At 27.8% G+C, this 13,027-nt stretch overlaps 7 protein-coding genes across 7 annotated transcripts; 4 read left to right on the top strand and 3 right to left on the bottom strand.

The window, feature by feature from the left end:
• Positions 1–205: 205 nt before the first annotated feature.
• Positions 206–1,260, top strand: OCT59_003569 (uncharacterized protein; the record flags this gene model as incomplete). Its single annotated transcript, XM_025332379.2, has 3 exons — positions 206–232; positions 306–462; positions 546–1,260. 3 exons carry the CDS (start codon positions 206–208, stop codon positions 995–997), a joined length of 636 nt encoding a protein of 211 aa, XP_025172684.2. The 3' UTR covers positions 998–1,260.
• A 1,731-nt stretch (positions 1,261–2,991) lies between these two features.
• Positions 2,992–3,728, top strand: OCT59_003568 (uncharacterized protein; the record flags this gene model as incomplete). The annotated part of the gene is made up of 4 exons (XM_025330589.2): positions 2,992–3,027; positions 3,099–3,208; positions 3,315–3,340; positions 3,403–3,728. 4 exons carry the CDS (start codon positions 2,992–2,994, stop codon positions 3,726–3,728), a joined length of 498 nt encoding a protein of 165 aa, XP_025172685.1.
• A 1,263-nt stretch (positions 3,729–4,991) lies between these two features.
• OCT59_003567 (uncharacterized protein) lies at positions 4,992–5,652 on the top strand (the record flags this gene model as incomplete). Its single annotated transcript, XM_025327140.1, has 4 exons — positions 4,992–5,015; positions 5,092–5,201; positions 5,283–5,308; positions 5,402–5,652. The coding sequence occupies 4 exons, from the start codon at positions 4,992–4,994 to the stop codon at positions 5,650–5,652; spliced, it is 411 nt and encodes a 136-aa protein (XP_025172686.1).
• Positions 5,653–6,409: 757 nt separating this feature from the next.
• On the bottom strand, positions 6,410–6,734 carry OCT59_003566 (uncharacterized protein; the record flags this gene model as incomplete). The annotated part of the gene is made up of 2 exons (XM_066145698.1): positions 6,410–6,453; positions 6,518–6,734. The coding sequence occupies 2 exons, from the start codon at positions 6,732–6,734 to the stop codon at positions 6,410–6,412; spliced, it is 261 nt and encodes an 86-aa protein (XP_065996395.1).
• Positions 6,735–7,551: 817 nt separating this feature from the next.
• OCT59_003565 (uncharacterized protein) lies at positions 7,552–7,956 on the top strand (the record flags this gene model as incomplete). The annotated part of the gene is made up of 1 exon (XM_066145697.1): positions 7,552–7,956. One exon carries the CDS (start codon positions 7,552–7,554, stop codon positions 7,954–7,956), a length of 405 nt encoding a protein of 134 aa, XP_065996394.1.
• Positions 7,957–10,634: 2,678 nt separating this feature from the next.
• OCT59_003564 (uncharacterized protein) lies at positions 10,635–11,459 on the bottom strand (the record flags this gene model as incomplete). The annotated part of the gene is made up of 1 exon (XM_025319893.2): positions 10,635–11,459. One exon carries the CDS (start codon positions 11,457–11,459, stop codon positions 10,635–10,637), a length of 825 nt encoding a protein of 274 aa, XP_025172687.1.
• Positions 11,460–12,356: 897 nt separating this feature from the next.
• Positions 12,357–12,922, bottom strand: OCT59_003563 (uncharacterized protein; the record flags this gene model as incomplete). Its single annotated transcript, XM_066145696.1, has 3 exons — positions 12,357–12,558; positions 12,614–12,633; positions 12,809–12,922. The coding sequence occupies 3 exons, from the start codon at positions 12,920–12,922 to the stop codon at positions 12,357–12,359; spliced, it is 336 nt and encodes a 111-aa protein (XP_065996393.1).
• Positions 12,923–13,027: the final 105 nt, after the last annotated feature.

Below are 13,027 nucleotides of genomic sequence, written 5' to 3'. Positions count from 1 at the left end.
TTCGTAATCTGTAATATAATTCTTTTATTCTCTTATTCTAATTGTATCACTTGAACTTAATCCTGTGACGTGTGTGTTGATCACATGAATAAAATTTGTTTACATCGCGAGAATCACGAGAACAAACAATATTGACAATCTTTAAGTACGTATATTTATTTAATCCTATTCATTAGAAATAATATATTTTTTTTTTTAAAAAAAGATGAAAGTAGTTTTATCTGAAAAAGAAGTAAGTAAAAAATTTTCTAGTTAGATTGCAAATATAACTCTAACTACTTAATTAATTTATATAAATTTTGTAGAAGGAAGTATTTTTAGATCGTATGGCCGAATTGAAACGTACTGGATGTCGTAATCCATTTGTAAAAATGTCTGAATTTCTCGTAACTAGTAGGAAAGAAGGTCCATATAATGCTCGTCAATTATGTCACTACTGGCGTAATTATTTGGACCCTGGAGGTAAGTAATTTACATTTTTTTTGCCAAGGTATTTTTTAAGAAGAAATAAATCAAAATAAAAATTATTATTTCTTCTTTCATAGTATGTCAAGTTAGTCTAAATGATGAAGAAAAACAATTTATTGAAGATTGGATTGTACTCAATAAAAGTGGAAACGGAGGAATTGAATGGAAAAAGTTACGACAAGATTTGAAGAATCAATTTGGATTCTTTCGATCTGAAAATAAGATAAAAAACTACTGGTATTCAAAACAAAGAAGTAGAAAGGGAACGAATAATGGCACGATCATGTCTAATACTATCAAAATTTCTACCCTCACTACTCCCATCGCTCACTCTTACCCTTTTGGTTTGCATCAACCACAAAATCAACCGTCGTTACCTCACATTTCTTATATTTTTAATAATAATAATGACCCTACCCTACAACTTCCTCGACTTCTTCATTATCAACAAAATCTTTCTACCTTACCTACCTTTTATCCACGTTTAATACAAGAACCAAAGTTACCCATATTACCTCCCAACATATAACAGGCTGCTGGCGCTTCAGGAGCTACATAAGGCATAACTACATTAATTCATTAATTTACTGCTATAATGTATATTTAAATAGCATTTAAGACATTCAATTAATATTTACACGTGTATATTATTTAACATAACATATACTGTATTTAAAATTTCCACTATCTGTATATATTATATTCAAGGAATTATGATATAATCTTAATTTTACGATTCTCTATATAAGAATTTCCAAAGTACTTAATTAATAAAATACTAATATGCTAAACGAACATACTGTACGCGTAAAATATATTTATCACTGTTTTCAGAATTGTGCTGCCCCATGCAAATAAATTAACAAAATAAAATTACCAGATTACAGGGGACAAAACTGAACAATTTGTTCAGTAATCGTCCTAACCATCTAATTACCTTTGATTTGCTTGCGTGCGAATAAACTTGCCCTATAAAAAAAATTTCATTCGTTATTATTTCTGTAAAAACTCCGTAAAATGAACCTTTCACAGACCATTCACGGAAAATGTAAATAAAAAAACGACAAATTTCGTGATATAAAGTTATTAATTCCGGAAATATGACCTTTTACGGAAAAAAGAAGGAATAAAAAAAACGGATCGACTTCTTTTCAGGGTTTTGATTGTTTATTTGTTTATTTTTTTATTTAAGCTTTGTGCACCCCATACAGTCGTACATTTTTTTATTAGTAAATTAAATGTGAAATTCAGGGGACGTGTGTCACGGAATTTCATAGGAAATCACAGAATGCATATCGTTCTTCCAAAACTAAAAGTACTCCATAATAAATTATTTTAAAATTTCGGCCTGATTTAGGATTTGCAATCAATTTTAATGCCAGCTGCTGATAAATTTGGTCAGAATTTGCGAATCGTAATGTTGACTGACCTAATATAATTCTGGCCAAATCACAGGATTTCACAGAATTAACTTTTTGTCACAGATCATCCTTAATCACCGCAGAAATTCCAATCCCTTTTTGCTTTAGCATTTTTTCTTTCAGAAAGCTATAATAAGATTAAAATCGGGGATGGCTTTTTTAAACTCCTAAATTATATCGTGTGATCTTGTAATTCTTACTATTTAGCTCGCACTAAGCTCAAATTTGGCCAACATTGTAAATGATAAGTTACAAATGGTCTTAAATGACCAAGTCATTAAAAGGATATTCAAAGGGTCATTGTAAGATGATCAAATGACCTGGTCATTTGCCATCACTGTTAAAAATTGATATATTATATAAGGCAATAAAATAAATGATTTGACTCCGACCGGAAAATTAAAACAACAGTATCGATATTTGCATCAAATTTCACATGAATGCTAATAGAAATTTAAAAATAAAACAAAACGTTGTTTATTTAAATAGTGTTGCTTTTTTGTTTTACTTATTTTTTTTTTTGAGGGGAAAAAAATTTTAAAATGGAACAAAAAAACGATCAAATTTAGAAGGATTAATGTATTCTTGTTATTCAAATTTAAGAACCGCTGATTTTATTTTTTGAAATAGAATCCAAATATAGCGTCCAAAAATATTGCTGATTACTTATTTATTCTCCTATTTATAACTTCAATCACGCAATATCTTTTACGAACATAAAAGTAAATATTTTCATTCTTCTAAAACGATAAATGATATCCATTTTTTTATGCATAGTCTTATTACCTCATTTGGCTTATTATTCGATTTAACAACTGGTTTTGGCTAGACTAGAATATATCCTCGTAGTAATTTATTTTTAGAAAAAAGGAATTAAAGGATAAAATTTTTTAAAAGAACATTTATTTTACCTTTGATTTTATTACTAATATTGCATTTACGTTAAAATCTTTATTTGCATTTATAGTATATAAGCATTTAACAGTTTAATTATAAATAAGCTCTCTCGAAATTATAAGAACATTAAAAATATTTGTTTTAATATAATTTATTTTCTTTCGATCATTTTTTCTTTTAAAAAAAAAAAAAATTTGTTGCGAATATGGGGAAAGTTAAAGGACCACTTTTTAATAAAAATGTACGTTAAAATATAGTAAGTTTTTTTTCAAAAAAAGGATCAAATTTATAAAACAATTATTATCATTGTAGGTTGATAATAAAATAATGATGCTTAAGAAAGAATGGGAAAATCATCCTAACAATTTTAAGATGATTAGTAAACAGATTCCACAATATAATGCGAAACAAATCCGTCAACGGTAAGCTAAAAATATATTTTTTGATTTTATATTATTCACAATATCAAAGCGTCGGGAATCATTAAAATAAATAAAAATAAATACTATGTTATTTATTATTATTTAGTTGGAAAAATCATCTCGATCCAAATCGTAAGTAAATCTTACAATGAACAAGAATAAAAACAAATCAAATTAATTCTTTTTATCAACAGTTTGTCACGAACCTCTTGATGAAGCAGAAAAATCATTTATCGTCCAATGGGTTAAAGTTAACCAAACAACTCCAACTGCTACGATACATTGGAAAGATTTAATATCCGCAATGAAAGATCGCTTCGGTAAACTGCGCTCAGAAAATAAAATCAAGAATTTTTGGTACCTTAAACAAAGAAGTCTTAAATTAGAAACTCGAATAGAGCAAGAAATGCAACAAGAAGTTGACAGTAAATATACAGTTGATGATGATAATAATGATATTATGTCTTTCCAATCACCTTTTGAAAGCATAATAACAAATATGTTTTTTGATTTTTGCTAATTAAGGATTAAGAATTAAAAATTATACGTACTGTACATATTAACAATAACATTCTATTATGATATGATATAGTTTAAGATATAGTTACCTATTATAGTAATCTACATGGTGTATTATATTAATAAATCATACGATACGGGATTTGTTTTCCCGTCAATCATAATTATTACACGTGATTGCCGGAATGATTTACCCATAATGTAACCTTTTGTTATTTCCATATGAAATTCCTTTTTACTTTCACATTCGTGTGTAACAAACAATGATAATCTTTTTTTTATTTAATCAAACATATTTAAAATGAGGACATATGATCATAGCAACTTATTTTAATAACAAATGATCAATTGCATAAGGAAATTAAACAAAGAGGACCCTGAATATTTTTAAAAACACAAATCCTGACTATATTTATAACATTTACGCTTTGATGTTTTATAATCATAATTTCATCTTGCATATTTTATAGTGTTTCAGAAATTGAATAACGTCACTGGTATACATATTTTTTTATTGGACAAACATTTTTAGATTACGTTTTTTTATTTAAATATATGATTTAAAGGGGGATGAAAATAATTTTTCATTTGGCACAGTACATTTATGGATCTATACAATGAACTTATATACGAAATTCGTTACACTATTATTATTAAAACATTCTTTTATTAATTATTCAATGAATGATATAACGGTTTGTCAATTCTTGGTAAATTATGAACTACCATGAATGGTCACAACTAATAAATTTATAATGATATATGTAATTTATATGGAAATTTAAAAAGGGGCTTTACCAGCTGAGGAAGTGAAATAATAATTATATTTTATAAATCAAGGGAAAACGATGATGTTTTATGATGACCATTGACCAATGTAGAAATCAGAATATAAGCGCACGAAATATAATGTGTGTGACCAATTATAATTATATTGAATGAAATTTGGAAATTTCAATTTTTGATATAGAAAAATTTTTTTCATCGTAAGTGGTTGGAATGGTTGGATCACAAAATGTACACAAAATTAATTACACTCAAGATAGAAAGAATGATTCCCTATTTCTAGATAATACATTATTTACACATTAAAGGTAGGCCAAAGAATTACTAATAAAAGAGGTATATGTTTCAAATTATTTATAAAAGGAGGACAGAGTTCTACTTTAACGTTCAATAAAATAGCATTGATTGCCTCTTCTTATTCACTCATTTAATTGTCACAAACTCAAGAAGACATTTTCAAAGGAAATAAAATTCAAAAATGAAAAAAAAGTTTAGTCCAGTTGTATGTTTTTTTTTTAAAAAAAAATAAATATAAATATTTTGTTTAACCAATTAAAGAAAATATTGTTCCTTTTTAGGTCGATTCAATAATTAAACGAGGTATGTCGAAAGGTGACCATCAGCCCAGAAGATTTGCGAGAATAAGTAAATGTCTCCCTCAATACAATCCAAAGCAGATACGCAATCGGTATGTCAGCAAAATTTTTTTTTTTTTTTTTTTTTTTTTTTGAAGCCGTATTTAATTTTTCTTAATCAATTAATTTTTCAGTTGGAGAGAAAAGCTTGATCCAAATCGTAAATATTTTATATATATCTTTTAATATCTAAATATCTAAATTTTTAATTTATTAAACTCTACTTTCATAACTTTTTCTGTATAATAAATAGTCTGTCATGATCCTTTAAGCGAACGCGAAAAACAATTTATTATTCAATGGATTTCAATAAGTAAGATGAAACAAAAAAACGATAGGATTTCCTGGGTTTGTTTACGTCATGATTTGAAGACCAAGTTTTATATAACTCGACCGGAAAATGTACTTAAGAATTATTGGTACTCTCGACAAAGACGATTAGGAGAACCCGCTCGAGAAGGACCTTCCAACAAACCTGCAATTCCTTACCTTTTGAATTATTAAATTGCAAATTGCATTCATTCTTTAAAATTATTATATAATTACTTTAGTTATTGGATGGGGGAATAGAGATATCGAAGATCGATATCCCCCATCCAATAACTGTCAGTCATTACTCATTAGGAATACTGCGGTGACTAATAGGATTGGATATCTCATAATTCATAAAAATATCGGTCATTAAAATCCCAAAATCCCGCATATTCCTACAACTTTCTTCATTATATTTTCTTTGTTACATGTTTTAAAAATTACTTTTTATTATATAAAAATATTATTAATATTATTAATTGATAATCTCTAATTATTTTTGATCAACATTTAACCTTAAAATTCGGGAATTTTAAGTTTAATATCGAGATATACTCCGAGTCTCCGATTGGTCATCTAACTAGTCATATAATAAGCTAGTTGTCGTTATGTTAGTTTCTCTTATAATTTTTATTAAATAATAACAATTCTACAATCTACACAATATTTAATAAAATATATAGATTAATTAAAAAAGTTTCCATACAATAATACGTAAATATTACATGTTAATAAATTACTAGCAACTAAATAAACGACTTATAAAACTACTAATAATACTATTTTGACTAGTTTTATCGTCTATAGTTGAAAAAATACATTAAAACAGTGTATCGAGCGCCTAGTTTACAAATAAATATATGGTCTGTAACTTTAAATATGACAAAGACATTTTTGTTAGTACCTACAGTGAGCGTTATTAAGAAAGTGTGATCATGTGATTACAATGTTAGTATACTACCTTGAGTTCAGAATATACAGTGTATAAAGAGTCTATTTATTGAATACATAAAAATATTAATTAAAAAATGAGGTGAAATTTGTCTTTATTATCTACCTGTCAATAGTAATAATAATAGTCGTAATTCCTCAACGCCAACTCTGACAACATCCCAAACAGTAAGGATAAACAGTGGCAAAAGTAGCGGAATAATAGCATGCGGAAGACGTGTAACATTATTTGTAGATGCCTGATTACTAAGTACCAATGCAATATTATCGTGTATGTGCTGTGTAAAAATCATGACATCACTAACTGCACCATCCAAAATCATTAACGGTTCGTTAAAGCTTTCTTTATATCCGCCAATGAAAAAGATACCAGGAATGATAGCTGTCTGGCTGGTCTCGTCGGGGTTAAGATAAGTAACTTGATCCAGCAGACCATTAGTGTAAATAGAAAGTCGGGATTCATTATAGCTGTAACAATAATATTATACCAATTGTCATGCATGATAGTCTTATTAGAGGTAAATATTTTGATATTGTAACTCGTTATTCTGCTGTAGAATAATAAACAATTTTTCTATCCGAATTGAGAAGTATTGGACCAGCAATACCGTCAGTCAACTTGCCGTTATCAGGGTATAGTTTACTTTAACCCAAGCAGAAATTATGTAAGAGGCAATGCAGTTTGTTTCCCAGAAAAATATACAATTTAATATCATTTCCATTTTGGAGATGTAAAGCGATAGAATGAATTTTAGAGAAAGAATTTTTTTTTTTTTTTTTTGAGAAAATAAGCTTGAGAAAACCTTTCTGAATACATCGTGACTAATAAAATAGACTCTTCGGCTTGTTATGACGTATGACGTTATAGGATTTATCAAGTATTTATCATGTAAAAAAGTGAATCAACTGTGCAATTTTTCGGATCGTATTTGACTAAGCTTGCCTATTTCATACCAGAATTTTTTTTTTTATGGAAATGGACAATCAACACAAGATAAATTATGATTCACAATTTCGCACCATAGCGTAACCTGTCTTAAGATTTTCAGTATTTTGTCTACTCGACCATTATCAAATTTTAAAACGCAATTTCCGCGTAAATAAATTAGTACAAGACGGGTGAAATTACCAACGACTGCGATGATACTCACACAAAAACGCTATTTTACTGTTTACGTCCTGATACTTCTCTTGTTTTCATGGTTTCTATTTACTACGGGAATAGGAGAAAAGGATAACTCGCTGATGCAGAAAAACAAAGTTAATAACAAAGCTAGTCTTCATACATTACTCTTCAACAATAGCTACGTCGTTGAGCTTACACCCTCTATATTAGTCTCTTATATTTCTCAATCAACTTTATCTATTCATGATAAAACCTGTTTATTCCTGTATGTCTATGCACCATGGAGCCTTCACGCCGTGGCATATATCAATTCGGGCGTATTGCAAGAAATTGCCAAAAGGTATCATAGTTATGATAGTAATATCGAAATAACAGCCATGGAGATTTATGAACCTAATGATATCGTAGAAAAACAGTAGGAGATTATTATTGGGGGATGATAGTAATGTGGAAGAATGGACATAGAATGAGGGTGGGCTGGGGCAAGGCATCGATACAAGAAGCAATTAACAATTTTTGCTATAGACCATCACGATCAATATTTGAGATAACTACCCCAAGAACACCAAAAGTTACAGTCACGTGATATTTGTTGTACGACAAAACAAAATGTACCTCATTAAGTGCGTGGAAAAGTTATTCTTCTTGAATATGATTTAGCGATAATTTTTTGCTTGGTGTTGGTCTATAACTATTTTTTCGCTTCATCTAAATAAGTTTCCATTTCGGCAAAATTAATTCACCATCTTTTATTTCTTCATTATTTTGTATGCTGTCATTATTGATAACTAAATCATTTGTAGCATCACGTAAAGCTTATAAATAAAAAAATTAGCAATATTATAAATCAATAAAATCTTTTGAAAATTTACCATTTGAGTTTGAAAATGTTACACATGTTTTATTCTTTTGTGGATTGTTACCATCTTGATCCCTTTTTTTATTTCATAAAAACAATTATGATCATTAGAGTAATTATCATTGAAAATGACCAAAAAATAATATAATACAATGAAAGCCTTAAATAATTTGGTAGCTATTTATAATAGAGGACATCTATGGCTATTAGATATCGATATCAGAGGGCTTGGGAACACATGGTGTCAGGACATTTCGCCGAAAGCCATTTCGCTGAATAATAATCTCTGGCCTGATTTATTTATAATGTTGGCCCTATTTTTCGGACGAAATGTCCCGTAACCGATTCATAGATAATTCCCTCTTAGAATTTATTAAATTGTACGCATATTACGTAGTATCCATAGATTTACAAGATTGTAATTATTCCAAAAAATTCTGTAGATTTACGTGATCATAATTATTTTAAAATATTATAGTTAAAATAAAAAGCGTGTACTATAAAAAAAGACCTTGCTCAAAATTTAATATTTAATAAATATATGAAAGATTAATATTATATATGTTTATTTCGATTATATCACAGCAATCACAGCACGACCTTGATCAAAAAAAAAAATAATTAGAAAAAAAATATTAAAATAAAAATCGGAAAAAAAGGCGCTTACCACCGTATTCACCGCAAGCTTAAGTACGAAGTAAATAATATATAAAATTTCGGTTTTAAAAAAACTGAAAAATAAAAAAATTTTTTTATTTAAAATCAACATTCGGGCCACAGAGGGCGAGAGGATGGAGACGACCGAAATAAAGCCTATATAATAAAAAAACTAAGCTTTCTTCAAGAAAAAAATCTTCACAGGATTGGCCGTTGGAACGTACACATGACCTGATAGCCACCAATAAATAACCACAGCGTAGCGATTCCTTATTTGCGAAGGTAGAATTTTGACGACTAACGTCAGATTTTGACATGTTTTAACTGAATTTACCAAACATTTTATCTGCTGAAAATTTTCACGTAATTTAAAGGATTGATTTCTGTGAAATAATCAATATTTTTACTTGAGATATATTTATAGAGAAGGAATTTCTTTAAAAAAATGTGATATTTCAGATACCATTAAAACTTTGTTGCTGTCAACGAACTTAACTTTCAGGAATTAATATTTGTTTGCAATCATTTTTGATGAAAACAGAAAAAATATGTTAAGTTTTGATATATAAAACAAGTTTTAAAGTTGATTCTTTCTTGAATTACAGAATTGGTATTTTGCGAACCAGAAAAAATTTTAATTCAGTCGATTTTTTTTTCAATGACAGAAAAGGTTTTATCAAACGAATGTTATTCAGGTATGAGAATATTTCTTAGTTGGTATATTGCTCAGAATCTCAGAATCCAGGACTTCAAATCTTATGAGTTATTCAAAGGATGAATATTAGTATATAACTTCTGAACAATTCTTGGATAAAGTATATCGTACAAAAAAATTATACCTAAGAGTTGCGTATCAACAGTACAGTAATTCAAGTGATTCGAGAATCATTAATCTCGAGATCAAAACCGGTTCGTGAAATCTTACGATGATCTTTCGGATTAACGGGAAAATTTAAACAATTTATATCACGTGATACGTTAAACTTGCAATTTATTGGTTAGATTTATATAGTAATTCTTAATTCAGACTTTATATAATTTTAGCCAGTTAATGATCAGATAAAAGTATTTCTCTACGTATGTAATATTTATTAGTCTATAATTGGTGAGTTTATTTTTTTTTTAATGAAATCTGTCTATTAATAATCACATTTTCTATTAGCATTAGAAATTATTTATACCAATTATTAAATATTTATTTGGTCAAACAACTATTGAAAAAATTATGTATCAGTTCATTTTGTTGTATTTTTTTTTATTAATATATTTATTTTACGTTATGCTATAATTTTATACATAGATTTATACAATCATGAATGAAGTTAAGGATCACTGAATTAATAAAATCCTAACGTGTTCGATTCTATGAAAAATTATACATTTTGATTGGTAATGTATCATATTTGCACTTGGTAATGTAGTATAAAATAATTAATTTATTAATCTCATTTTATCATTTAATCAGGAATTGAAAGTTTACAAGAAGAACATTTCATAGTTTCATATTATTACTAGTAATCCTTTTGAATTATAGGTTAGTTCTTGATACTTGAGTTATAAAACATTATAAATCTTAAATTTCTACTCTAATTCTATAAAAGGGTAGTAATCATTTGTATTTGCTGATGCATTTATTAATTTCTCAAATTTTCCAAGATATCGTTTAAAATTCTGAACATATTCCTTATTGCTAAATTTCCTATTATTACGGAGAATTTCAAAAATCTTTTCTCGTGTAAATGATGGTTTGGGAATAGGAAAAGTACATATTTCACTAACAATATCACTAGAATTCATAGAACTAAACAAATCACTGTTATTACTTTTATTAAGTTTATTCAACTCCAAATAATAAATATGATGAGAATGTGCTAATCTTTCTTGTGTTCTCTTTGAAATTAGTTTAAAGTCTTCATCATATTCGTATTTAATAATATCATCTATAATAAGCTTAGAAGTTTCTTTAAAACTTGTTGGTAATAGATATTTATCTGCAAGTATAAAAGAAGTAAGAACTTTCTCAGTGAAATGTTCTTGAAGAAATACTCCACAAGAATTTATGAGTTTTCCGATAATGAATTTATCAGATAAACGTAATAAATTTTCAACATTCTTCCAATCAACATTTAATATGGTATTAGGATAAATAAATGAAAGCATGTTTTCAATTGAATCTAGGTTCTCACCAATCATTTCGAAAATGGGGATTGAACTTTCTTTTGATGAATCTCCTATAACTTTAATAGTTTTATTTGAAGAAGGTGTCTCACAAGCAAATAAACCCTTGAAGAATTCAGAAGCAAGTGAAAGAAAAGTTTTATGTACAAGAAAATGTATATTTTTAACTTGGAGAATAATGTCACCATCCGTATAATAATGAACAGTGTGTTTTATGTATTTATCCATAATGAAATAATTGTTTTATTCATAAATAAAATATTTTAAAGCTTTTATATTGTAATTTATGTAACACAAAATAAATAAATTCCCACATATTGTGTCACAATTTGATATTGGCGTTGATCAACATGAAAATCGAATGTTCATACTCTTAAAAAAGGGCTTTTTAACGTTAGAATTCAAATTGTGACCTTCCTATTATAAGTATAAAACCTTAAAATTATTTAAAACACATGCAAAAGATGTGGTGAAGAATATACAGATATATATAAGAAATGGTGTATAACAACAAATTGTTCTAATTATATTCAACAAATGCAATTAAATATTGATGATCCATCTGATATATTATTTGAATGGATACCATATAATCAATTTAACGATATTAAGGAAATAAGGAAATAATCAATAATGATCTTACTGTAGTTTATTCAGCAATATGGAAGGATGGTCCATTATATAATGATAAAAATAATGAATGTATTAGACCAAATTTCAAAATGAGGTACGAAAATTTTCTATGAATTTAGTTCAAATATCCTTGTTTAATAGTAAAATATTCTAACTTTGAATTGCTACTACTTTATTAAAAAGCATTTTATGTAAAATTTAAAAAACATGGTTTTATTAAGCTTGTTCGTAGTAGTAATTTGAATTTCATCAAATTTAGTTGTTGTATGTACTGTATAATAATAACTCATTATAATTATTTTTATCAACGAGGAAATACAAATAGTTTCGCAATATCAAGATATCAAAACAATTACCGAAAATACCGAAAATAATCATATGTACCACATTTTAAGCCAATCATATTTAAGAAAGAGGTATAGGACAATAACTTATCCCGGGGTGTGTTTTCATCGTGTCAATCGTGTCATGCACAATCATATATATGTCATCTCATGTTATTAAACCATCTCGTAACATTTGAATATTTTGGGATACTTCAGGATCAGGTAAAGAAGGAATGTTATAATACTCAAGAGCAAATACAAGAATCTCAAGTTCAATTGCTCTGAATCTTAAAAGTTTTTGTATACTGAATATTGTCAAGCTCTTGCTGAATAAAACTTCGAATATTCTCAGAAGTGTGTACATAAATCTGATAAAATGTCCAGGATAAGTTTATAATAATGTTCTAAATGTTCTAAGATTACCGTTGATGAATTAATGGTAACTAGAATCAATGTTTACGTCGAATATAGCTGAGACCTGCTTTTTCAAGATCTTTGATCCGTTTCACATATTCTTCTACTGGTAGTGAATAGGTTTTCTTTCTCCCTGTTTCCGTTGATCCTTCTGCTCTGGTACCTTATCATAATCATCTATTGCTTCCCATATATGTGACCAACACCATCTGCCACATCCAGAATGAAACCGCTATCACATAAATCCATATCAACATCTTCAGTTTCCATTTCTTCATTGATATCAAGAATTGCATTGATATCAGTAGGTATTGACATGGTAAGTGGTAGGTTAAACTATCTGGTCTAAATCACGCCCTATAAAAAAAGAAAATTCGGAATTTGTCCTGAAAAGTATGGAAAATGTCCGGAAATTTTTCGTGC

Source organism: Rhizophagus irregularis, chromosome 11 (assembly GCF_026210795.1).
Source record: "Rhizophagus irregularis chromosome 11, complete sequence".
In the NCBI taxonomy this organism is placed as follows: Eukaryota; Fungi; Glomeromycota; class Glomeromycetes; order Glomerales; family Glomeraceae; genus Rhizophagus; species Rhizophagus irregularis.
This window is presented reverse-complemented; position numbering and strand designations above follow the sequence as displayed.